The sequence below is a fragment of the Panthera pardus genome, unplaced genomic scaffold (assembly GCF_024362965.1).
Source record: "Panthera pardus isolate Hobbes unplaced genomic scaffold, ASM2436296v1 HiC_scaffold_16, whole genome shotgun sequence".
NCBI lineage: Eukaryota > Metazoa > Chordata > Mammalia > Carnivora > Felidae > Panthera > Panthera pardus.
In genome coordinates this window covers 74,288,439-74,314,321 of record NW_026526721.1, presented here as the reverse complement: position 1 = coordinate 74,314,321, position 25,883 = coordinate 74,288,439, and the positions used below count along the sequence as shown (strand labels likewise).

Sequence of the window (25,883 nt, the reverse complement as noted above, 5' to 3'; positions counted from 1 at the left end):
TATATGTTACATATATGTAATTGGCACCTTGGTCTTGGACTTCCCAACCTCCAGAACTGTGAGAAATTTCTGTTCTTTATAAGCTACCCGGACTAAGACATAACCCAGTTAAAAATTGAAACAAGCACTACACAAAAGATATAGAGGTATATATATATATATACACATACACCTGGTGTGGAGGTTGGAGATTTTATATATATACGTATATATATATACGTATATATATATATGTATATATATATACGTATATATATATACGTATATATATATATATATACGTATATATATATAATGGTCTTGTTCTAGTCAGTGAGAGCCTCTTTCTGGTTCATAAATTTTTTTTTGCTGGAACTTCACATGGTAGAAAAGTTAGAAAGCCATATGGGGTCTCCTTTAGGTTGCTAATCTCATTCATGAGGGCTCCACTCACATAATTTAAGGCCTCCCAAAGGTCACTAATTCCAACACATTATGGACATTAGGATTTCAACATAGGAATTTGGCAGGGGTAGGGGGATGATACAAACATTTAAATGATAGCAGGTTATTTATCTTATTACTGAGTTGTGAGATTTTTTTCATTTTTTTAAACATTTACTTATTTTTGAGAGAGAAAGAGAGAGAGAGAGCAGGGGAGGGGCAGAGAGAGAGAGACAGAGAATCCGAAGCAGGCTCCAAGCTGACTGTCAGCACAGAACCCGAGGCGGGGCTCAAACTAACAGACTGCAAGATCATGACCTGGGCTAAAGTCAGATGCTTAAACGACTGAGCCACCCAGGTGCTCCAAAAATTTCTTATATATTCTGGATATGTATACTTTGTCAGATATATATTTAAAAAATGTTTTCTCCCAATGTGATGCTTGTCTGTTAAATTATATCAGTGGTGTTATTTCATTAGCAGAAGTATTTTAGTTTGATGAAGTCCAAATTTATTAATTTTATTATTTTGTGGTATTACTTTCTGTGACGTAAGAAATCTTTGTCTACTCCCAAGTTGCAAAAATATTTTTTATTTTCTTCAAAAGCTTTAGAGCTTTTTATTTTTACATTTAGGGATATGTCCCAGCGTATACAACTTTTGTGTATATACTAGTTTTTGTATATGATATAAATTTATATTAAATTTTATGTACAGCATGTGTAGGGTATATTCTTTTCCACATAGATATCCAATTGTTCTAGCATCATTTATTGAAACAACTTTCATCTTTATTGAATTGCTTTGGTGCTTTTGTCAAAAAACAATTGACTGTACAAATGGAGGTCTATTTCTGAACCCTCTATTTTGGTCCCTTGATCTGTTTCTTCTTATCCCAATACTATACTGTCTTGATTATAATAGTAAGCCTTGAAGTCAAATAGTTGTAAATAATCTAGTTTTGTTCCTTGTTTTAGAATAGTTTGTTAATTTCTACAATATGTGCCTGCTGAAATTATGTTGAGAATGGGCTGAATATATAGACCAATTTGGTTCTAACGCCTTGGCAGCCTACTAAGCAAACAAAAACCTAAAGCTTATAAATACATTATGGTTAAGAAAGCATACCTAAGGCAACCAATCACAGCCAATGAGGCTTTCCAAATAAGGCGACCACATAAAGCTAAAGCCAATCAAATAATTTCCTTGTTTTGCTTCCTTTTCTTCTTGATATAGTCAGTCTTGCCACTGACTCCTGTTGATGCAGCATTCCTAACCACTTCTGGCTCGGCACTGCTGAATTCAAATCAATTTTTGATCAAATAACCTCTTACAATTTTTAAGATGCCTCAATTTATCTTTTAACAATGTTGATTCCAACCTTTCATTTATTTTTTATTTTTTTTAACATTTATTTATTTTTGAGAGACAGAGCATGAGCAGGAGGGAGGGAGAGAGAGAGAGAGAGAGAGAGAGAGAGAGAGAGAGAGAGAGAGAGAGAGATACAGAATCAGAAACAGGCTCCAGGCTCTGAGCTGCTTGTTAGCACAGATCCCGACGCGGGGCTCGAACTCACAAACTGCAAGACCATGACCTGAGCTGAATTCAGTCGCTCAACTGACTGAGCCACCCAGGCGCTCCCTCCAACTTTTCGTTATTACATGCAAGGCAAACATATACATCACATGTATGTCTTTGCACATGTGGGAATGATTCAGTGGGATAAACGCCTAGAAGTAGAACTGAAAAAAAAGGGCCTTGTGAAATGTAAAGATAACCCATACATGAAAGACGTTACCACTGTTTGGTTTCTCTTATTTTTTTCTAAAACAACTAGGAAGCAACAGTAACAAAGGAATTTTTGCACAACTCTACAATCCCGGAAAAAGCTACAGTTTGCGTAGGTCAGTATAGCAAGTTCCTTTCTGTACCTGTCACTAAAACAGTTACCACAATAAATATAATAAAGAAAATCCTGGAGTCCTGCATTTGGGAAGTTTCCTGCTAATGGCTAGGTCTACTACTTGGCTTTGTTGTGAATGGATGGATACTGACTTAGGATTCTGATGACTAAGGAAAAAGGAATTTTTCAATATTTTGTGTATGGGGGGGTGCCCTTGAAGTGAAGAGGGGGGCCCTTTGATTTTAGTCCTGGTTTTGCCACTAAATAACTTCATTACGTTTCACAGGTCACATCCCTTTTATAGGCCCCAGTTTCCTCATAAAATGACAAGAGTAGTAAAGGGAAAACGTATTTAAAGTCCTAGAATTGATTCGATTACTTAGGGAGAAAATGAAGATAGAGAAGGAAAGGGACCCAGGATCTCTGAAATCTGGGACCCTCTTACACGGAGAGTTTTTGGGAGAGGAGCCAGCAAAGGAGAATGGGGAGCAGAAAAGGAGAATGTTACGTCCTGAAAACCAGGAGAGGGAAGCCAACAAAGAAGGAGACCGCTGAGCACCCAGGCTTCTGAGCTGAATGCTGAGAAGTCCAGTGTCCACTGACAATATGGAATTGTTGGAAGACTTTACGCAAGCCATTTCAACAAATGAGTTCAAGTCAGACGAAAGCCAGTTAAAGAGTAAACAAAATCATTTGTGATGCCTTTATAAACTGCTCAAGCTTATTGCAAACCCACAGCTGGTCTAATTCATCAGAGCCCTTCTCAGATCCGACCTTCAGAGATCCTAAAGCACTTAATCAGTCCATGACTCCTCTTGCCTCCCAAGATTGTTCTGAGAGTGTTTTATAAACAAAGACACCGAACAAAAGAGTGGGGCAACCGTTGGTTTTCATTATTCTATTACACTATTACTGTATTCATTTTGTACTCGCTAGGCTCCTCCAAGCTCCGTAAATACCTACATTTTCTTAAATTGGCAGCCACCCAGAGAGAATTTATCAATCCGGTTTCCTCGCCCGGCACCCTGCCAGTCCCTGCCCAACTCTCAACCCCTCACCTCTCCAAATCTTTGACCTGGGAAACTCAATTTCGTAACTCCAACCCGGAAACAAAGAAGGAGGGAAGGGGTGGTGGGAGGCGGAATGAGGCAGTCTCCTCTGGAGGCTCTGAGCGCAGGCACTAATCCTCCACGGACCGTTTGTGCTGCCCTCCTAGGAAGGGTGGCGGGGGTGGTGCTTATTTTCCTGACGGACAGAGTACGGGTGCCGGGCGGGCTCTCGCGGAAGTCCGTGCGCCATTGGGAGGGCCGCAGTAGCTGCTCTGTGCCCTTGTTGCCGAGGGCCTCTTCCTGGGTCACTCCTGGAGCAGGGGCCGGACTGGAGCTGACACCGGGGCTCCGGCGTGGCCCTCTCGGCGCCCGTGTGACCTCCTCGCCGGCGGGATGTGGCGACTACGCCGAGCCGCCGTGGCCTGGTAAGTGCGGGCTCAGACCTGGCCCCGTTATTTGGGGGGCCTCCGGAAAACCGGGTTATCCCATCACTACCTCCAGAATGTGCACCTAACTCTCAGGCCAGGCGGAGGGCGGTTGGAGGATTCCGGGATATTTTTGAGGACCCGTAGTTACAGGAGCCCTGACTGGGCTTACCTGAAGTCCCGGCTGCAGTACCGGCCCTTGTGCCTGTTTCTGTGCCGCCAGAAGATTCTGCGCTCCTTTCAGTCTTGGCCTTCTCTGTTGTCCTTCTGTCCCTGTCCTCTTTCACCTTTCTGCCCTCGCTGTTATCTCTGTCTCTGGTTGCTTCTTGTTTCTGCCCTCTCCCTCCCCTCGCCGTGTCCCTCTTAACTCTTTTTCTTCTGTCTCCACGCCAGGTGTGCCTTGCTCCTGCAGGTACTCTGTCTTCTGCTAGGGTAAAGAGGACTCTGCCTCTTGCCTTCGTCCGCAGACTAGACTTGCTTTGGAGTCAGATCTGAAGCAGTGACGCAAATGGTGGCGGAGGTGGTGATTAGAGATACCCTGTTAATAGCAGCTTTTCAGTGTTAGGGAGAAAGGCTTGCTTTGGATGCGAAGTGGTGAATATAGCACCAGCTTTCTAATCACACTTATTTTTGCCCTGGCCTCGTTTAATCCTAAGTAGAAAATCATAGGAGTTTTTTCATTTCTGTGGGTTACTACGGGCATTTTAAAGAGATTTAAATTTGACTTTATCTTGACACATATTTGTGTTCTAATAACCTTAGATACTTTCAGGCTTAACTCATTGTTGCAGGCTTTTGAGAAGAAGTAATATGCATCAATTAAGGTTGGGAAAACTTGGTTTTCCTGAATAAGCCTCCAAACACCTGTCTTGAATTTTTTTCAGAACGTTGTTTAAATAGTGTAGGTAATTTATAGTGTTTATAAGGAATGGAATCCATTTGTTTTATAAAGGTTAATTTGAGTCTATATTTAGAATCAGATAACATACAACAGTTACAGTCCATTAGAATAAGTGAATAGTTATTTCTAATTTAATGGAATTTGAGTTTCTGAGTAAATCCATAGCCCTTGATAACTGCGGTAGGTTATTTCCTACTTTTTTATTTCTACTCTTCACTGTTTCCTGGAGAAACCTATCTAATTTTATTTAAATAAAAGAGAAAAGACTTTGCCAAAAATAGCATACTTCATTGGAACAATTAAGATATGTAGGAAAACTTTAAAAATTGACCTTAACAACAACTAATTAATAACTGATATATTTGTTTGTGGATGTTGTTGGGGTAAATTATTTCTAAAGTTACTATAGACTCTGCAAAGTCATGGCTTAAAAGTGTCTTATGTTGATAGTGCAGTTTAGCTACCCTGCAGAAGTAGAGATCTGGAAAGTTAGAAGCCTCAGCTCTGAAATTTGTCTTTTGCTGTATTTCTTCTGCAAAGAAGAATACGTGTTATGAAGGAGTACACTTAAATTTCCATTCTTTTTTTTTTTATTTTTATGTTTGTTTATTTTTGAGAGAGAGACCAAGTGCAAGCAGGGGAGGGGCAGAGAGAGAGAGGGAGACACAGAATCTGAAGCAGGCTCCAGGTTCCGAGCTGTCAGCACAGAGCCCGACACGGGGCTGGAACCCACAAACTGTGAAGTCATGACCTGAACTGAAGTCAGACCCTTAACTGACTGAGCCACCCAGGTGCCCCTGAATTCCCATTCTTAAACAGATGGGAACATAAACATTTTTTGACATACATATCTAAATACATACTCCCATATTTAGGTGCAATAAATATTTGTGTAAACTTGTTGAAAAGAGAATTATGTATTAGGAAATGATGCATAAGTTAAAAGAGATGGTAGAGGAGAGAGAATAGATGGTTTCGGGGGCAGCAGAGGAGCTTGCTTTGCATCACATTTGATTTTCACTTTGGCCAAATGTAGAAGTCTGTATTCAAAATACTTTTCCTTCAGAACTGTAAAGGCACTACCACATTTTTTTCTGGCATCCTTTGTCAACGAACACGGAATACAGACTGTTGGGACAATCTGATTTCTCTGTGTTTGTAGGTATCCTCTTTTTCTTTTCTTCCCAGACCTTCCCTGCCCTGCACCCCACACACACATGAGCTTTAGCTCCTCCCTGGCAGATTGTTCATCCTGGGGGCAAGTGTTCGTATTTTAACATTCAGCTGCACTGGACTGAGGGTGACACAGCCTTTCCCCAGATGGTGCTTCAGTAAATCTCAATTTCTTCTCCTTACCTCTTACCTATATCTCAAGAGGACCCTTTTGTGGAAAAGAGTCTCTCCTGTATGAGCATTGATCTCACCATGAATTGGAAGCTCTGGAAATAATACTTGAGGATACCTTCCCAAGTACTAGGATTTTGTTTTGAGTCAATTAGCTTTTCCAGGGGATTGATTGAAGAACATTTTACATGTGGTTCCTGATTTGGACAACCAAATACTCTTTTTTCTTGGTGTCACCCACAGCTGTTGTTGCCACCATTGTGGAAACAGGGATTTTAGAGGTTTGGGAATAAAAAAGGAAGAAAATAACGAAAAGCCAAAACATCTTAGCAATATGACTACTTGGGTCTGGAGTTTATCTATTTGGATATATATTTAGATTAACTACTTTCTTTAAAAAAGCAAACAACTTTTGAGGGATAAAGGACTACTCATCAATACGTTAGTAGAGGCTAGGGCAGTTATTGTTGAAATGACATTTATTGAGCACTTACTGTGTGGTCATTGCTAGGTTCTTTCACCTTTTGTTTTGGTTTTGTTCTCCCAATAACATATGTTCATTCAGCAGATTTATTAAGTGTCTATTGCTTGTGAAGCATTGGGCTAGGCTTTAGAAATACAATGGTAAGCAAAACAGACAAGACCCCTCCCTGGCCTTATGAAGATTATAGTTTATTAGTAGAGACAAATATTAATGCAATAATTACATTATTATGTAAAACAAATTTTATGTGCCCTAAAGAAAAGTGCAGGGAACTAAGAACTGTAGCAGGGGAACTCGAGTGAGAATGTCGATGCCAGAAGAGAAAGGGATCCTGAGGTGAAACCATTACTGACCAGAGTTCACAGGAGTAACAGGAGTTAAGAAGGTAGAAGGGTTTGCCCAAGCACAGTGGGCATCTAGGCCCTGAGATGGGAAGGATTATGGCACAGTCGAGGAGCTACCTGAACATTGGTCTGGGTAGAGCTCCGAGGTTAGAGGGAGAGAGGCAGGACTTTATAGACCAGGAGTTTGGATTTTTATTGTAAATGCAGGAGGAAACATTGAGGGAGATTGACGCATGTGAGTGACAGTGATCAGGTTGACATTTCAGAAGAGTGCCCTGTTGTGCTGTGGAGAACACCTCAGTCCAGACTGTTGTTGCAAGCCCAGGCAAGGCATGGTGGTAGCAGAGATGGGAGAGTGGAAGGCTGGAGATGTATGCTGGAAGTAGAATGAACAGAACTTGAGGATGAGGAAAGTATCAAGAATGAGCCCAAGTTTGTGGCTTATGCGACTGAATAGGTGCTTGTGCTTTTTCCTGAAATAGGAAGTCCTGGACGGGGGCCAGGGTTTGGGAGGGACGGAGGAGAGATAGCATGGATTTGAACATCTTGATTTGAGGTACTCCTTTGATATCTAAGGGGTGGTGTTCAGTAGGCAGTTGGACACAAGGATCTGGAACTTAACTGTTTGTACTAGACGTACAAGTTTTGAGAAACGTGGATATGCAGATGGCAGCTGAGGAGATGGGTGTGGATAAGGTTGCCTGGGAAGAATGGGTAGACTGAGAAGACAAGTGACTTTACATCTAAGCCCGATGAACTCCCAACATTTAAAAGGTTGTTGGGGAGGAGGTGCCTGAAAAGGAGTGGCCAGCGAGTAGGAGTAAAGCTAGAGACTGCGGAGATTGAGGGCATTCCAACAAGGAGGGGGTGTCAATGCTGTCAGATATTGCCCAGACAAAGAAAATGCGAATCGAAAAAACAAATGCCCACTGGAAGCCTTCAGGGCACTCGGTGAGGGCTGTTTCACTGAAGTGAGACAAATGGAAATCAGGTTGGTTTGGCTTTTAATAGAGGAGCTAGAGCAGGGAACTGGGGTCTGTCTTTCTCTCCTTTAAACTGACAGAGACTTGACTAGTGATTCCTGAAAAGAAAGGAGGAATTCAGAGGAAACAGGGATTTGCCTTTAAAAGGCAGAAGAGTACTTCCTTACTGTAATTTTACAGGGCCTGTGGAGGAGGGTGGGTGTCAATGCGGTAGGTAAGCAACAGCATGTGTCCCTCTGATGGCTTCCATTTTCTCCCAAGAGTCGGAGGAAACAAGGAGAGATGTGGGAGGGTAGAGGTGGGTGGGGAACATCTGAAATAGTCCTAGCAGAGAGTGGAAGAATGAATTGATAAAAAATAAGATGGCCAAGCTTTTTTTAGGGCCTAGCTGAGATGTCTGTCCAATTGGGTGTGACTTTCTTCAGTAGTGCTTCATTCCCTTGGTACAGGCTTAAAGTGATAATAAGGTTCATCCAGGGTTTGTATATTGCCAAACAAGTGTAACAAAAAGTCAGAGGGCAAGGGAGTTTAGAGTATTTGCAAAAGAGCCTTTAAGACTATGAACCAGGCTAACTAGGTAAATAGATAAGGTGGAGACTGATAGGTTAGGGAGAAGATAGAGGTATCCATGACCTGGCTGTTCCTATAGGGCCAAAGATGGTTGTAGTGAAGGGGATTATGGTCTGAGAAGAAGATACTTGAATTAGTGATTATTGACAATAACTCTGATGTAGACGTAATCCTGTTTTAACAGATTAAAAAAACTGAGGCTTTGGTAAATTCATAATTTGCCCTTGATTGCACAAGAGTAAGCAGTGAAACTGGAACTGGAACCAAAGTTTATCTGACTCAAAACACTAAGTGGCTGGCTATAAGGACGGGGTTGAAAGAAGTTTGAGCCAAATGTTATGAAGCCGTGGGCTATTCCCCCAGTTGGTTTGGCTCTTGATTGTTTTATATCTGTAAATGTAGTAATCTTAGTCTCCCAGCTAAAACTTTGGGATTACTATTTACTCTTTTCCTTGTCTCCTGTGTCTAGTCCGTCATTCTGGTATCTGCCTTTCCCTTTCCTTTCTTAGTGCTGCCACCTCACTTTAGTGTCTTCTCTTGTATCTGTGCAACTGATACACGATCGCCTTATTGCTCCCCAAATTACCAAACACTGGGCGGCTTCAATGGGAAATCATTTATTTCTCACAGTTCTGGAGGCTGTGAGCTCCGAGATCAAAGTGCCGGCATATTTAATGTCTGCTGAGGAATCACTTCCTGGTTCCTAGATGGGGGCATCTTTTTTCTGTGTCCTCACATGACAGAGAGATCTGTGCTCTTCATCTCCTTATAAGGGCACCCAACACATGGGCACATCCATGACTACAAATAAACCAAATTATCTCGCAAAGGCCTCACTTCCAAATACTTCATGTTGGGGATTAGGCTTCCACATACAAATTTTGGGGGGACACAAACATTCAGTCTGTAGGACGTTGCCTTTAATAACCTTCTTTCATTGCTGTTTGATTACTCTTACTTACTCTACTCAGACACTTTCAGCCAGGTACTTTATTTTTTTTTTTAATTTTTTTTTTTTTTCAATGTTTTTTACTTATTTTTTGGGACCGAGAGAGACAGAGCATGAATGGGGGAGGGGCAGAGAGAGAGGGAGACACAGAATCGGAAACAGGCTCCAGGCTCCGAGCCATCAGCCCAGAGCCTGACGCGGGGCTCGAACTCACGGACTGCGAGATCGTGACCTGGCTGAAGTCGGACGCTTAACCGACTGCGCCACCCAGGCGCCCCTCAGCCAGGTACTTTATGTGGTAATGATTTGTTCCTTAATTTCCATCCCTGGGCTGTCTCAGGATCATGAGACGTAGAGGAGAGACCAAAGAATAGCTGTTCTAAGCTGCTGGAATTTTTGTGTTTGAAAGCAGGTTTGCATTCATTTTGTTTTCACTTTTACTGACAGTGAATAGCAGTTAATAAAATAAGTCTCTGCCTTTTTTCTTTTCATCTCAGTTCCTTGGATTGGGATAGCCTGCATGTAGTAAATGAGAGGGAGGGCTCTGGAGTCCCACTGCGTCAGTTTGAATCTTCATATAAGTGTGCACTTAGATGAGTTGTGTGTGTGTGTGTGTGTGTGTGTGTGTGTGTGTGTGTGTGTGTGTGCGCGCGCGCCATCTTTTCCTTGTTGGTAGGATGGAGGTAATACTAATACTTTCATTGTAGGATTTTTAGCAGGATTAAATGAGGTAGCACATGCCGCAGCAGTGCCTGGAAATGGAGTAAGTGGTTAATGTAAGCTATGGTATGATGTCGCGTGCTTGGTCACATGCACCCATGTGCATTTTCTCTTGTGCATACTGCTCTTTTTATGTCGTTTCCTTCTCATTGTTACCCGGTCTGATCTTTGTCCCATTTTGGTTTTCTTTTCAGTGAGGTCTGCCAATCCTTAGTGAAACGTAGCTCTGGAATCAAAGGAAGCTTACCACTACAAAAACTGCATCTGGTTTCACGAAGTGTTTATCATTCACATCATCCTACCTTAAAGCTTCAAAGACCCCAATTCCGGACATCATTTCATCAGTTCTCCTCTTTAGCTAACCTTCCGTTACGTAAATTGAAGCTTTCTCCAATTAAATATGGGTACCAGCCTCGCAGGAATTTTTGGCCAGCGAGATTAGCTGCAAGACTCTTAAAACTTCGATATCTCATACTAGGATCTGCTGTTGGCGGTGGCTATACAGCCAAAAAAGTGAGTAGAACTTTCCACTGCTTTTCCAGTTATTTTAGCACAATTATTTGAAGGTCTTATAACACAAATCGTTTTTCTTTAGTGAAGTAGAATATTTAAAAATTTATGGTGTATCTCTACCATGTGCTAAATTAACGTTGCAAATAGGAAAAACTCTTCGAATCTTGGTTATAATTACAGTAGGTGAGAATGGCCTAGTGGAAGGAGCACTAGGGTGGGGTGAGGTCACCTGGCTTTGATTTTCAGCTTGCCACTTAGTAGCACAGACAGGAAAGTAGGTGTCATGCTAACACAACCACTTTGGGGCAGCTTTGGGAGCAGAGGCAAGGTGTCCTGACCCCTGGTTTGTGTTTCTTCTGTTCCACAGTATTGTTTAGCTAAATCATGAAGCCTATTTGAAGTAAGAATATATTTTCAATTTTTACATTTTCCATATTTAGTAAAAGGACGCTTACATGTTCTATACGCTTGCCTACTAATTTGTTTTCAAAGGAGCTGAGGCTATTTTGTTTCTAAAAATTTTGACCATAATGTATCACTCTTTGTAGATAAGCATGTTTTAATTAGATAAATTAAGGTGGTTTTTCTTTATTTTTTGTATGACATTCAGAACATTCGATTGGCATATTTTCTTTTCTTTTAGACTTTTGATCAGTGGAAAGATATGATACCTGACCTCAGTGACTATAAATGGATTGTGCCTGACATTGTGTGGGAGATTGATGAGTATATTGATTTAGGTTTGTATCATCAACGTTAAAATACGTTTTTTTGGTCATATCTTCGGGAAAGAGAAATAGTGGTATTGAGATAGTTTCTTCACTCATGAGTTCACTGTGTAGCAGTTTTATTTTAATGATAAAAGTAATAGAATATCAAAGAAAAAACTGGTAGAAAAAAAATAACCCCTTCGTCCATCACTTTCACATAGCTACTACTATCCTCATGGACATTTTCTTTTAATTGAACCTAGTCTGTGTATGTAGTTATTATTTTAGTTTCCTTTTTAAAAGTTATATGGCAACAGTATACACTTTGGCTTCTTTTCCTGCCCAACACATTTGTTAGTCAAAGCAGCCTCTCTGGACATCACTTTCAGTGTTCTGTATTCTCACCCAGAGCAGATGCACCATAACCCACCTCACTAGTTACTTTTTATTGGATACCTTGGTGACTTCTACTTTTTGTAGCCAAGTCCCTTAAAGCCCGCTAGAGTCCGTAATAATTTCTTGCCATAGTCAGGTACTGTTCACCTTTTTCTATAATAGGTAGATGAGAAAAAAGTATATCTGATAGTTCTGATTGCCAGTATGTTATGATGATTTAAACAAAATTTTCTTTTAATGGAATTACTTTCCTCAGTCTTTTTTTTTTAGAGTTTGTTTAATTTCTTAGGTGCATGTGGGGGTGGAATTACTCTCTACATGCACTTACAGCTCTTAAAGATAAAACCGTGCTGCACTGACAGAGGGATCTGCAGGAATCTGTAGCATTCTTTCCATGTTTTTCTAATATTCGTGAGGAGCGCTTTTACCTTGATGCATTTGCCAGCACCACAGTGTGGGGCTGAGGGTCGGGTTCTGAAGCTGCACTGGCCAGCCTCAAGCCTGACTCCCTGCTTCTTTGCTGTTGTGCAGGCTCATCTACTTAACCTCAGTGCCCCAGTTCCTCACCTGTAAAGTGGGTTTGATGATAACTGTTCTGTAGGGCTGCCTTGAGGATTAAACAGGGGAGTGCCGTAACAGCATTTAGAATAATATCTGACATACTCTTATTTTGAGAATATTTATGTATTTTAGTCCTCTGCAGAGAAAATTAAGAAAAGCACATTCTAATTCAGAAGATACTGTACCGTTGTACCAAACTTTGACAAAATTGAGCGTCAAAATTTTTGTAAACAAAAATGAATACTTTGACCATTTTATAAATAAAACCAGCAAAAATAAAACCGAAGTTTGCCATGGGTTCTTAGACAGTTATTTCCAAATGTTAACAAGTGTGAATTTTCTTAGGGTCTGTGAAAGGATGGAAAAAAGTAATGGTATTCTATTTTTTATTTCATTACTGTCTTCGAGTTTGGAGCAGGTGTTTCAAGAGGCGTTTTTCTGTATTTTCTTTGATTCTTGGCCTCTTTGCTGTGACTTTCTCCTTAAAAGTACTTCTGATTCCAATACAGCATTAACATTGTTAACACAGTGCATATAGTTCCTGGCATTTAACTTATAAATGAATAGTTTCCATCTAAGCCATACATCTGGTGACTCTTTTTAAAAACATTTCATGGCCTGTGGAATATCATCACAATGACATATTGTTTCAGATACAATTATAGTTGTAATAGGGAGAAAAATAGAAAAATATTTTAAGTTTATATATGATGATTATTTCTATTTTGTCAGTGTTTTAATAGTCAAATTCTTATTTTGAGAATTTTGTTTGTTCTGCAGAGAAAATTAGAAAAGCACTTCCTAATTCAGATGACCTTGCAAAATTGGCACCTGACTTTGATAAAATTGTTGAAAGCCTCAGTTTACTGAAGGACTTTTTCACCACAGGTAAGGAAGGACCCGTTTGATCTCACTTAAAATGTCAGAAGACCCAGAGGAAAAATACTAAGATGTATTCATTTGTTTATTCGTATCTTTTAAATGAAAATATCTAGTACAAATTAAAAACAAATTTTTGAAAAAACAGATACACAAAGTTTTGTTGCTCAGTGGTTTTAAATTTTGGTTAGTGCAACAAAATGAAAATTTGTAAGAGGTTAAACATACTTGGCTTTAGTCAGTGAGGGAAAAAAACGATCTCTTGTTCCTGACAAGTAGGTTAGACTTCCTATGTGCTTGCTTTTCATAATTGGTTAGAGCCGATTTGGTGATTTTAAAACAAATTTAATTATGATGGGCCGTAATGAGTAGAATTTACTAAGGTTGATCTTGGCGTATTTGCCCAACTCACACCCTATCATGATATAACTCTGAGATCTCAGACATTTGTTTGCTCATTCCTGTCAAATTTTACATTTCTATTTCCCCTTTTGCTGATTTTTCACAGGTCACAAATTGGTTAGTGAAGTCATAGGAGCTTCTGACCTACTTCTCTTGTTAGGTGTGTAAACAGACATTTTTGCTGACCTTAACATGCCTTTTAAATGCTTCTAATAAACTAGTTGCAAATAAATTGCAGACCAAATTTATGCTGCTTATGCTGAATTTTAAAACTCCAGAACTCTATTGGGCAAATTCCTTATCTTACAGGTGAAAATAATAAAATAATTATCTTGCAGTAAAACTAAAATTCCTAAATACGTTTCTATAAGATTAAAAGTATTAAAAAGAAAGTTTGTTTAACCAAAATATTTTCTTGAAATTGATCTGATCATTTCTGATAATCGAAATGAAAAGTAATTTTAGTTTGTCTCATCTGTCCTGTCACCCTTTGACATTTTAAATTTATTTTGTTACCACATGTGGTCTGTAACGGCAGTGATATAGGACTAAACTGTAAGTACTCTCCTGGAAAATTGTCTTCATCAGAAATTGTCTTTTTTAATTGTAATTTTCAGTGATTTGTTTTTAAATAGGTTAAACATGTCCTATAATATTTACAAAGGTTTTTTTGCGTAGGTTATCAATGTGTTCCTTAAAATAAGAATAGTTTTTAATTTTCAAAAAAGTGGGTTTTATAAAAGTCCATTTGCCTTTACATTAGACGTAATTTGGAATTTCGGCTCTTGATATCACTGGAGAATTTAAAGGACTGCTTATTTATCTTTAAGGTTCACCTGGAGAAACAGCATTCAGAGCAACAGATCACGGATCTGAAAGTGACAAGCATTATAGAAAGGTAAGTATAAGGGAGAATTCTTCACACAGGTAGTCTGAAAGAGTTAAAAAAAGTTTTCACCTACATGAAAGGTTTGAAAATGGTAACATCTGAGGAGCAAATATAAAAGCATCTAAGTAGAGGTGTTGTTAATCTTGGTACAAAGTGAAAGGTATTGTGTGACAGTTCTGGAAATATAATTGGAGAAGCCCATTGCCTTCAAATACGTTGTGAAATATTAGTTTCAAGGATTGGCTTCAACAAAGGGTCTTGTTGTTAAATATGTGTGGGAAAGCTGATATAAATAAAACAAGCAGGCTTTTCTTTTCCTTGGGATTTCTCAGACCTCACATACTTATGTGTATTATAAATCCCAGGAGAAGTCAAAGTGTACAGAGTTTTCCAGATTTATTTAGCAACAGAACCCTTTTTTGTGAAATGTATTTTAGGGACTAATGTTTCATGGCATACGCTTAGGGAAATATTAAAGGAGTAGGAAATGGGTTATTAGGGGATAAATTGATTCTGTGACATTAATAGCAATTGTGTTTGGAGTTATTTAGGGTGTGTTAATTTCAATACTTGTGTTAAAATCCATATGAAAGTTTTAGGAGAATTGCTAATTAAAATAACACATTCATTGCTCTATTTATATTCATATGTTAACTTGACATTTTCTTAGTCTTCATTTTTTCATCTTTTGGAATTGGTAAGTTAACTGATTCCTTGCAAGTTTTTCTTAAAAAAATGTAGGTAAATAGATATTTGAAAAACATGTTCTATGAACATTTAAAAATTAAGTATGGAGTATGTAGCTTTTATATTGAAAGTTATTATGGTTTTTGTAAATTGAAAGGAAATAATTTTATGTTTATTTTGAAAGTGGAAAGACAATACTTCCTATGTATAGGTTTCCATCTCTCTCTTTGTCCTTTATCGTTGAACTTTTTACATGATATTCCAAGTTTAAATTCTAGTATTTCAAAAGATTTTTCTCTTGCCTTTTAACTAGATCTTTCTTTTGGAGAAAACTTATTTTAAAATGTGTGTGTATGTGTGTATGTGTGTACATGTGTTTGCCTTTTAAGTTGATACCTTTTCCATTGGCATTTTAACCAAAGGAACACTTGACTATTCATGCTACTGGGGGGAAAAGTTTTAATAGAAATTAGCCTATTATGCACAGCGTATTTCAAACCAAAGACTTGGCCCTTAGTGCAGGTAGATTTTATATGTAGAGAGGCACTAATCTAAGGGGGAAAGGAAGCTCTCTTATAGGATTAGCGGTGTGGTTTCTTTTTGCCTAGATAAGGTAGGCGAGGTCTGCCTCTGGTATTCTCTGGTATGGTCTAGGATCACTTTGGTGAATGAGAAACCTGTTTCAGGGTCTAACTCACATAATTTCCTTAAAATCCTGCTAAAGTGCTGAATGAATACTTGACAAATGATGAGTAGCTCTGCAATATAGAAGAGAGTGGATCACTGGGAATTTAATTATATTCACAGATTTTATTTTATACAGTAGACATGAAAGCAAATTTATTGCTTTATTTCATAATTTACTTGAAGGTAAATACTCTTATATACTATTTCCTTTTAACTTTTTCATGCTTTATGATGATTATGTTGCCCATTAAAAACCTAGCAATTATTACTAAATCTAGAGTTTTAATTAGGCTGTTTTCAATACAGGCTAAGTTAAATTGTAGTCAATGCCAGTATAAAAATTTACTATACAGAAAAGTATTTCCAGCCTCAACTAGTGGTTTTAAATCCTGTTAATGTGCAACATTATGTGTTTCAAGGCTTGACTTTTATCTGTAATACTTGAAGATGATGAACCACTCAGGCAAGATGCAAATAAACTGACTTTAGTAGACTTATCTACAAATTAATGGCTGAATGTGAGCATGGAAGGAGAGACTTTCTTCGCAGAATCCTTTTTGAAATTACTCTAAAATGTTAAGTTTGAAAATTTGAGTAGTAGTCACAGGTGGTAGGATGACATCCAGAGATTAGTTGATACTTTTTTGATGGTTCAGAATGTTGTCTGAGAGTCCCAGATAGAAGGTGGTATTTAGAGTTTGAATGCACTAAGCAGTCATGCATTAGCTTAATGGTTGTCTGGTTTGTACCAAAATTTCTGGCCAGATTTATACTAGAAATGTAAAAGTAAATGTGAATCCGATTTCTTTTTTTTTCTTTTTTAAGTAATAAACTGAAAACATTTCTACAACTAGAACTAAAAAAGGAAATTTGTCCTTTCTGATAGAAGAACACATGTGGAGAGTGTGGGCAGGTAGAAGAAGTTAGGACCTGTGAAGTCAACTGAAGCGAGAGTGATGGAATTGAGAGCACACACATGTCAGATTGTTTGAGTTGAGTCCAACAGAATGGATAACACTGTGACCTGACTACCTGTGGCTCCCAGTTTGGGGTCACTAGACTTTTAGGCACTCTGGAAAAGTTGTAATTGAGGTCTTCAGAAAGTCCAAAAAAGCAGAAGACATGTATTTCTGCATAATATTGCACCAGCTAACATAAATATCAGTTTCTTTGACTTTGTCTGGATCTATATCCATTCAGTTTGTAGACAGTAGGTATGTCTATCATGTTGACCAGAAGTTCTGGTATGTATTATCAGTAAATTAAAAACTGGAAAAATATTGAAAACACTTTTCAAGGAATGTTTTTCGTTAATCAGAAATTTTAAAATTTGTGTCCACTGGAGAAAAATATTAGAGCCCTTCATGTGAACTGAATAATATCCTTGAGACCTGGAGACCTTCAGAACTACCTGAAGGCAAATTGAAAATTGAAGTGGTGAGCCTATTTTAATGAATAATTTGTAAATCTGTAGATTTCCTTATATTGATCATAACATAGACAGGTGACAGGACCACTTAGTGAATCTTCTGTTTTAGATTCGGTAAGATTGTCTGTTCTAGTGAAAATTAAATGAGACATTATATTTGTGCTTTTGTTTTATCATGTTTCTGATAGCTCATGAACATTTCACAGAAGTAAGCAACATGGTCATTCTGAAGATTACAAATACATTTATAGTTTATGGAAAATATTTGAAGGACCTTTTAAAAGTCCAAATCATGAAGGGTGGAATTATTATTTTAAATATAATTATTAGACAGTAATTAAAGTTCTTCTTTTTTACATGTTATGCTAATTCCTTTTTTTGTGGCTTTATTTCTCTTGTACCTCCCAGCTGAAATCTCTGTCTTCCCTCTTCTAATTTTTACTCATCCTTAAAGCCTAGGCTCTGTTGTCCCCTTCGTGAAGCCTTCCATAACCATTTTAGTTCCATTAATTATACTCTAAAGAGTGAAAACAGATGCCAGAGGAAACACTATTTACTTTGGTTTACATTCTTTAACGGCCTATTTCTGTCATAAAATCTCTGTCCTCAGAACACTGAGGATAAAGCAGAGCTTTTAGCAAAATTGACACAGCAAAAGAGAGGCTAATTGAAGTAAATGAACTTCATTTATGCCAACTGGTAGGCCCCCAAATTTTATATAATAGGTGTTTTGATCTGATCACCTGTGAATTTCTCCTGGCCTTTGATATTGGGCACCTACCGAGGAGAACAAGAATGTGACAGTGGTACATGTGCTTGGTGTTCTAAACTGTAATGAAGCAGTGTTGCTTAAGTAGGATTTACATTTCTAGGACTCCTCATGCAACAAATACTGTAGTAACCTGGGCAAAATGAAATTCTCACAACCAGTATCATCAAGTAGCCACAGATCAGTAAACTTGTTTCCTGAGCAGCTAAGTAGCAACTGTACTAGGTTAGACTCTTAGCCAGGAAGCCAACCCACTTGTGCACTAGAGTGTAGTAGTTGGGAGGCAGAGGGGTCAGAGGAAGAAAAGCCGGGAAGATGTGCCTGAAAAAAAGTGGAATGGCAAACCAGGCAATCTTGTTTTATTGCTTCATAAGCACACTGTGCTTTTATGTCATTTAAGAAACATTAAGTAAGTATATACTGTGTACATAATACTGTTTTTAGGTGACAATTTAGAACAAAAGGGATTTGGCAGAAGTTGTAATATTGATAGTAACTATCGGTAATAGACTGATTTGTTCATCTCTTAAAATTATCCATTGTAGAAATTGTCCAAGTATTAAAATAAGAAATGGTATTTCTGAACTGAAGCAAGGTGGATGATCCAAATGGAAAGATGTATTTCCTTCTGCTATCCATTAATTGACCTTTTTCAGTTGGCCATAAATACCTTGAGCAGAGTTATGTATTAGTGGGAGGGGAAAAAATAGGAAAATAGTTATTTTTAACTAATCAAATAGAATTATTCAAATTTCGAAAAGTAGTTTAATGCCTAGGAGTATTTTTGAATGGAAGGGGAAAGAAGTCTTCACTTTCATAAAGTTCTTTTCTGGACCCAAGTTACTTTTAAAACTAATAGAGCAGGGTTGGCACACTTTTCTTTAAAGGGCCAGGTATCTTAGGTTTGCAGGCTTTAAGGTCTCTGTGGACTATTCAGGCAGCCCATCTTCTTAGTAGTTCAAATATGCCTTCTGATGTGTTGTACTGTTACCATTTTCTTTTTTTAAATGTGGATTGAACCTGATGGGATCAAAGCCACTTTGGAAATAGCTAGACCATCGTGTCAACAGGATGGTATCAGGTGTAAACTGTAGTCACACTGTCTGCATTCAGATCCTGTCCTTCCTGCTTTCTGAGCTATGTGATCTTGAAAAAGATCAAACTCTTTGAGTTGCTGATTTCCTCTTTTGTAGAAGGGGAACCCTACTGGATAGGATTGTTTTGAGAGTTTTGTAGCCCTTTAGCACAAAATCTGCACATAATAAAAATAAATATTGGTATTAAGGTGATGTTGATGACCATGATCATTATTACCTTACAGTTTGAATTATTCCATTAGTTAATTGCCTATTAACATTATTTGATTAATTTCCTCCCCGTAATTTCTGTGGAGTCTGTTCTGAGGACTGTGAAAACTGGGAAAATAGATCATCGGGCTGATATGTAGCTTATTTACAGAATACACATTTGTTCAGAAACCCAATTTGGATTTTATACTGGAAACTTTGTGTGCATTATTAGGTAAAAGTAGGTCATAATTTGACTCATTCAAGGAGCAAACGTGTGTTCAGCCCTAATTTAGGTATCAGCTGTAACACATACCTAAAGTGTCAGATGTTATTCTAGGTGCTAGATAAATATACGAACGGGATAAGGGTCCAGCTCTGCTATAAATGTTTAAAATACTGTTAAAAATATAGTGTCTTAAATATGTTCACATATAAATGACAAATAATTTTAAAGTGTCTTAAAATCTTTCCTATCAAACTCATTAACTTTTAGATTTTCACAGCGTATTCAGTTGATATTTTGGTTTTTGGAGTTATCACTGATTTTCTTGACCTGATGTTATAATTTTTTAAAAGTCTGACAATACTGTATGTGAAATATGAGACTGTAAGAGCTGCAGTGTCAAATTGGTAATAACTCTTGAGAGAGTGTATCATCTGTAGTTGTTCGTTGTTTATTTTTACTGTTTATCATTATTTACAGTTACTATGTTTTATATTTAATGTATATGATTTTAACATAATTACATGCTGTTTCTTGAGAGAAAACTATCTGAGCTTGGGAAGATATTTATTATATTTTTTCTGTTTAAGGAATGTGTCTTGCATAGCAGTTACACACATTTCTTTCCCTTCCTTATTCCACATGGCCTTAGCTCAGAAGCTGTATAGCCTGTAGCCCATCACTCAGTATTTAGGGTGAGATTTGATGTCCAAATTTGGATAGAGGTAACCTCCTTTAGTCATTAATATAGTGTGAATAGTTTTCTCTGTGTCTAATTCTTGTTTTCTTCCTACTTTTTTTAGGAGGTAACAGTTAATTTCAGCTATCTTCACATAACAGTGCTTCAGTAACAGACTTGGAAGGAAAGTGAAATGTTACTAGAAAGAGGGTGTTTTCTTATAATGTAATAGATATTAAGTATTAGCTATATAATTTGTATGTAGATAGAAGCAATGGATTAGGGAAGGATGTTTAAGCTGTAAGTAAAAAAGAATCTTGTACCTGATAGACCAGCAAGCATAGTTAAGAAATGTGGAATATTTGCTCACTACTTTGACATCTTAGAGAGTACTGGTGGTATGTTAATTAAAGCCCATAAGCCAGCACAGGAAACCTTTAAAAGGGTATTACTTTGAGACATCTAAACACTCGGATGATTAGAAGTGGTTATAGTAAATGACTAAAAATAAGTTGGATTATTCTTCTTCTGCTTCATGAAAAGCAATGATACAGAAAATGAAAAAATGACAGATTATTAGGTAAATGATGAGGGTAGTGAGTTGGCATTGTCTTTCTTTGATAGATATATCAATGACCATAAAGTATTAACTTAAAAGAGATATCTTTAAAGGTAGCCACAGGTTTTTATAAATATATTTTCTGCTATTGGATTTGGAAACAGATGTTGACAGTTCAGTTGTGTTAGTTGCCATTTTGATGTTCTCTCACTTGTCATGCAGAAATACCAACTAGTCTCATCCTTTGATTTATAGTAAGTCATCCAGTTTCATTATTGTTGGCATGGCCTAATGTATTAAAACTAAGAGTCATACAAAAATTCCCCAAATTATATGCTAATACTTTCCCTTAATTTAAAATGCTTTACTATAATAGTAGCTATCCTATTTGTATTTGCTTCTTTTCTGGAAAACTTTTATTTATAGAAGTCTTTGGCTTAATAAAGTAAGTTATTAAGCCCCTGGATGAGTCTACCAATTAAAATTTGAATGTAATGTTAACCAGTATTTCAAGAAACTTCCTAGTTGTATTATATAAAATGTAATATTTTGGGCAATTATTTTAAAAAGCTCTGAAGCTATTTGAAACTCCCAATGTAGGTTATTTTAATGAGTATTAGTTTTCCTAGCTCTTTCTATTTTTATAACTTGGTAAAAATTGAGTTCATTGTTCTCCCAGAACACTCTTCCTGTGCAGATTAAATAGTGACTTCATTCACTGAGGTGTCTAATTGAGAAAATATTAGGCTTGTGACATTTTCAATTCTTTGTTGTCTTTTTCTCTGTTGTCATTTCTTGAGGGCTATTATCTAATAGGCCAGCAATTAAAAATACTATACAGAAAATGACATGTATTGGGTATTCTGCCACATGTAAATACATTGTGATAAAAATTACATTAGTTAGCATGTCATGATTTTTAAGTGGAATGAATTATAAACATATAAATGTTGATTGTATTGTACACAGGTCCAAACTAGGTTTTGTTTCGTTTTAAATTTTCATAATAACTGTATTATTTCCAGATCCTAACTATGTTCTTTTATAGTGCTTTTGCTCTAGTAATTGATATATTCTTATATTCTTAGAGGCTATTTTTACTGAATGTCAAAACAGCTCATAAAAAGTGAAAATTCAGTCAGACTACTTATTTTATGTTGTATAAAGTTAAAACAGTGCCTCAAACATTATTTCTTAATTTGCAAAAAAAAAAAAAAGAAACTAAATTTTAGTCAGATAAGCTTGTATGTATAGGCATGTAGAGTATATGAATTAATGTAAAACCTTGATTAACTTGATGCTTGGAAACTCAAATTAATGGTTTTGAGGGGCTATGGTCTTTAATTGAAGACATCAGATATCAAAGAACAAATACATAATAATAATTTAATAATTAAACTATGATGTATTCTCCATTCAGTTTTATGAGAATTATGGTTGACAATTAAAAGATTTTTTCCCCCTTATGTTTCAAGTCAGGAGCATACACTAGTTCATATTGGCAATTCAAAACTAAGGGTTGAGGTAATCAGTTGTTAACTGCAATGCCACTTTCCTTGAGCATTCCAGTTAGTCTAGGTTTTACTGTATATTAATATTATACATCTGGCTCACTTTGTTCAGCCGACAGCCACATTGCGTTTTCTTTTCACTTTTTAAACTCTGCTGTTTTATATTTCTGAGACATCTAATTTTACTGAGGGGAAAAATGGAAACGTGGTACAGAGCTCTATTATATGGTGGCTTTCTAAAGGTACATAAATGCGTTTCCATTTTTGTTGTAAGCTATCCCTTCTTCCCTAACTTAATCTGTTCCTTGCTTGTGCCCTTTGGTTTAACATTGTTCTCCTCCCCAATTTTCCTCTTCTCCTCATTGTAAACTCATGGCAGGGTCTGCTTGGTGAGCTCATTCTCTTACAACAGCAAATTCAAGAGCATGAAGAGGAAGCGCGCAGAGCCGCTGGCCAATATAGCACAAGCTATGCCCAACAGAAGCGCAAGGTGATGGATGGTTTAAGGGGGCTACTGATGTGTTCACACTAATCAGCCATTTCAGCCAAGATCATGTCATCTTAATACCTTCATGGACTCCAATTATGAGTAATTATTTTTGACAAAATAAAAATTTGAAAGGTATATAATACAAATATGTAACTTTCCTAGAGTGGATAAGCAAATCCAAAATGTTAAACATAGGATTTATTTTCTGAAATGAGATGATCTGTGAGGGAGCACGGATTTGTATTTAGAAAAGAATTATGAATTGTGATTTACTTGGTCCAGTTACTGAGTCATCCTAGGTTTGTAGCCCACTTATCTGTGGTTCTCCCAAGTTTTCATTTCTAAAATGTAAGGGATTACTGTGGATGACCACAATTTAAATTATTTAAATAATGAAAATTATAGTTTTAGTAAAATGAATCAGCAGAAAATACTGTTATTTTTTACAGAAGAAAACTGTTTTGATGTAAATTTTGGACAAAATTATTCTTATATACCTTGATCAACTCATTAAGTTTTTCCACAGTTGTGAAGTCAGCACAAATAAATTTTCACCTCGGATGACTGAAGGATTGAACATTGGAAAGTTGATATAATTGAGGTTGCTAAAAAACAGATTCTAATAAAAGTCAGCATAAATCTATATAAATGTTTGGTTATTGGTACAGTCAAGAAGTCCTTAAAAGTATGCTTTCAGCTGTTACATGATCTTATGGTGTAGATCTCAAGTTTAATGTTCTGAAGGGGCTTGAGTCAAAATGAAATGAATGTAATGATTTTAAAGTTATCTTCTGAGATCTTGACATCAGCTTAATTATGTTGCATATATTAGATCAGGAAAGTTTTAAAGTCGTATACAGATTTTATTCAGGAAAAGAAATTCAGCCATTTAGTTAGGTTCCTGTAGGTTCTGATATTGAAGTTACCCAATACTATAGATAATGATTGAATGCAATAAATTTGCTTACTAACCCTATCGCATTTGGTGATGGTAATATTTGAGAGTATGCCTCATAGTTTCATTTATCTTTTCAGTGTCACTTCCTGGCTTTTCTCAATTCCAGGGCTGTGGAATCAACTCCTGTATATTTAGCTTTCAGTGAGCGAACAACATAGGTGGAAACAGAAAATAAGTTATTTTCCTGTTTGGTTAAGTTAAAGTAGATGTGTTAAACCAAGGAAGGGCTTATTTTAAATGGTGCTTTAGCATTCTCTGTTCTGTATTTTGTTGAAGTGCCATTTAAATATTCTAACAAATTGGATGCTTAAAGCTAACCATCTGTTCCTTAGCTTTGTTACAGAAAGAAGGCAAAGGAACTACTATATTCTGGTATGTTAGTTAGAAATATGGATAGCTCTAGCTGCAAGTTGTTCTTGTTTTTTCATAATGGTAAAAGAATTTGAAATGAGTCCCATAGATCTGCCTTCCATTTTAAGATTTTAAGATACAGTTTAAGATTATCAATATACTTTTGAACCTGATGTTTTAAGGGATATTAGTAGTGAATAATGTTCGTTTTCTACATTGCCCAAGTTTGATGTTCATTTGAGGCCTACTTTCTAGCCTGCTTTCAGGTTTAGTGATAACATTTCATTTCTGATATTTTCAGATTATTCATTTAACCATTTTATTCCTCATTTTCCCCTTTTGTAAAATAGCAACTGATCGGACTGTACCTCCGTCTGTTTTGTTTATTAAGGCATACTTAGGAGAGCACCAAACAGTCTGGCCCACTTTGGAGTTGTGTGAAAGTAAATGGAACTTTAAAAACAATTCCTGCTCTTCTATGATGATGTCATACCCCTTACTGCATCTTCCCCCGATTCCCCCTGTAGTTGGTACACAGGTGACTTTTCAGCCCTTCACTGTCCTCATGATCCCAATCCTAATTCATGAGATTTATAGCATTCCTCTGGGTGTGTGAGGTTTTCTTGAGGTACAAAGCCACAGCTTTTTGTTGATTTTTAATCATCCTTCCTTACCTTCTTGAAATGTAAGTAGGCCTTCATTTTTTATAGTAGCAGCTAATAAACTGTCCCTGTAGCTCATGCAGGGGCGTACACGTACATGGAAATGTTTGCGAGTCCCTTATATGTGTATTTTGCTATTTCAGAATGGCCGCAATGGCTTAGTAGGAAGAAATACTTAAAATTTAAAAATCAGGCTTGGTTTTGTGAGGAGCTAGTAAAGGTTTTTCTCTTTCAGCTTTAGCTTGTTTCTGCGGAGGATTCCGCTCTTTCTCCATCAGTTTCACAGCCCTGGAATTGTAGAAAAGCTCTGGTTTCAAGACCATTGATACCCATTTCTGTCAGGGTGAGTTTTAAATTTCATAATGCAAACAGTATGTTAAACAATAGGGCAAGAACTGAACTCCTGTCGTAAGTAGCTGAATTTTACCAGCAAAGTGCATCAACATTAAATATACCGACTGCCAGTTAAGATATTGAATAAGTGATACGTGCAAAATAGCATGTGCTGTTCCCTTAAGAAAATATGTAAAAGTATCTTCTCGGTATCTTTAATATTTATCTTGTAAACCTAAAGGTTTGCATCTTGTTTCCTAGAAAATGTGAGGTCTAATTCTTGACTCCACCACCACCTGTCTTTTAATACGATGTTAATTTTGATGTTCCATTAAACCAAGCAGATAGGAAGCATATTGATAAAACTGTGCATGAGTCATGCCTAACACTTGTGCCAGAAAGGGCAAGTGATAAATCTAAATACTCCTAAAAATCTGAATTTATAAAAATCTTAACAGTCATCATTACTAAATTCTAATATTAGCATAAAGATTGTTATTTGTAATATTCTAATAACCTTATATCCTTTTAACCTTTTATATACCCTTTTTATTTTACCAAATTACCGAGTTAGCCTTTTATAGTCCTTGGCTTACAGTAAGCATTCTAACTTTTTGTGTAATTGTATTAGTTTCTTAACTCTTGCCCCAGATGTAGACTAACACTGGATTTTCTATTGTAATTAAGGACATATTGCATGAAGTCATGAAATATTCACATTCAAAACTAAAACAGTTTATGCTCATACTATTTATATAATTTCATACTAATTTAGCTAGTGTCAGATGAGTATTTAATGGAACAGAATTAA

General features: G+C 37.0%; 2 protein-coding genes across 7 annotated transcripts in view; one reads left to right on the top strand and one right to left on the bottom strand.

The window, feature by feature from the left end:
• LOC109266595 (probable cation-transporting ATPase 13A4) overlaps positions 1–4,350 on the bottom strand; it is a 79,888-nt gene extending 75,538 nt beyond the window's left edge. Inside the window, exon 1 of the mRNA XM_053904163.1 lies at positions 3,973–4,350. The gene's annotated coding sequence lies outside the window, so the exon portion shown is untranslated. The remainder of the gene's footprint in view (positions 1–3,972) is intronic.
• OPA1 (OPA1 mitochondrial dynamin like GTPase) overlaps positions 3,571–25,883 on the top strand; it is a 93,163-nt gene continuing 70,850 nt past the window's right edge. For 2 of the 6 annotated variants that reach the window (XR_002079780.2, XM_019448812.2), the window contains exons 1-7: positions 3,574–3,800; positions 10,290–10,608; positions 11,252–11,348; positions 13,056–13,163; positions 13,663–13,716; positions 14,387–14,454; positions 22,658–22,768. Coding sequence is in view for 4 of the 6 variants with exons in the window: in XM_019448812.2 (XP_019304357.2) it covers positions 3,769–3,800; positions 10,290–10,608; positions 11,252–11,348; positions 13,056–13,163; positions 13,663–13,716; positions 14,387–14,454; positions 22,658–22,768 (789 nt within the window). In the remaining 2 variants the exon portion in view is untranslated. Of the gene's footprint in view, positions 3,801–10,289; positions 10,609–11,251; positions 11,349–13,055; positions 13,164–13,662; positions 13,717–14,386; positions 14,455–22,657; positions 22,769–25,883 lie in introns of all 6 variants that reach the window. The other 4 variants (XR_002079781.2, XM_019448814.2, XM_019448815.2 and 1 more) reach the window with 4 other exon arrangements.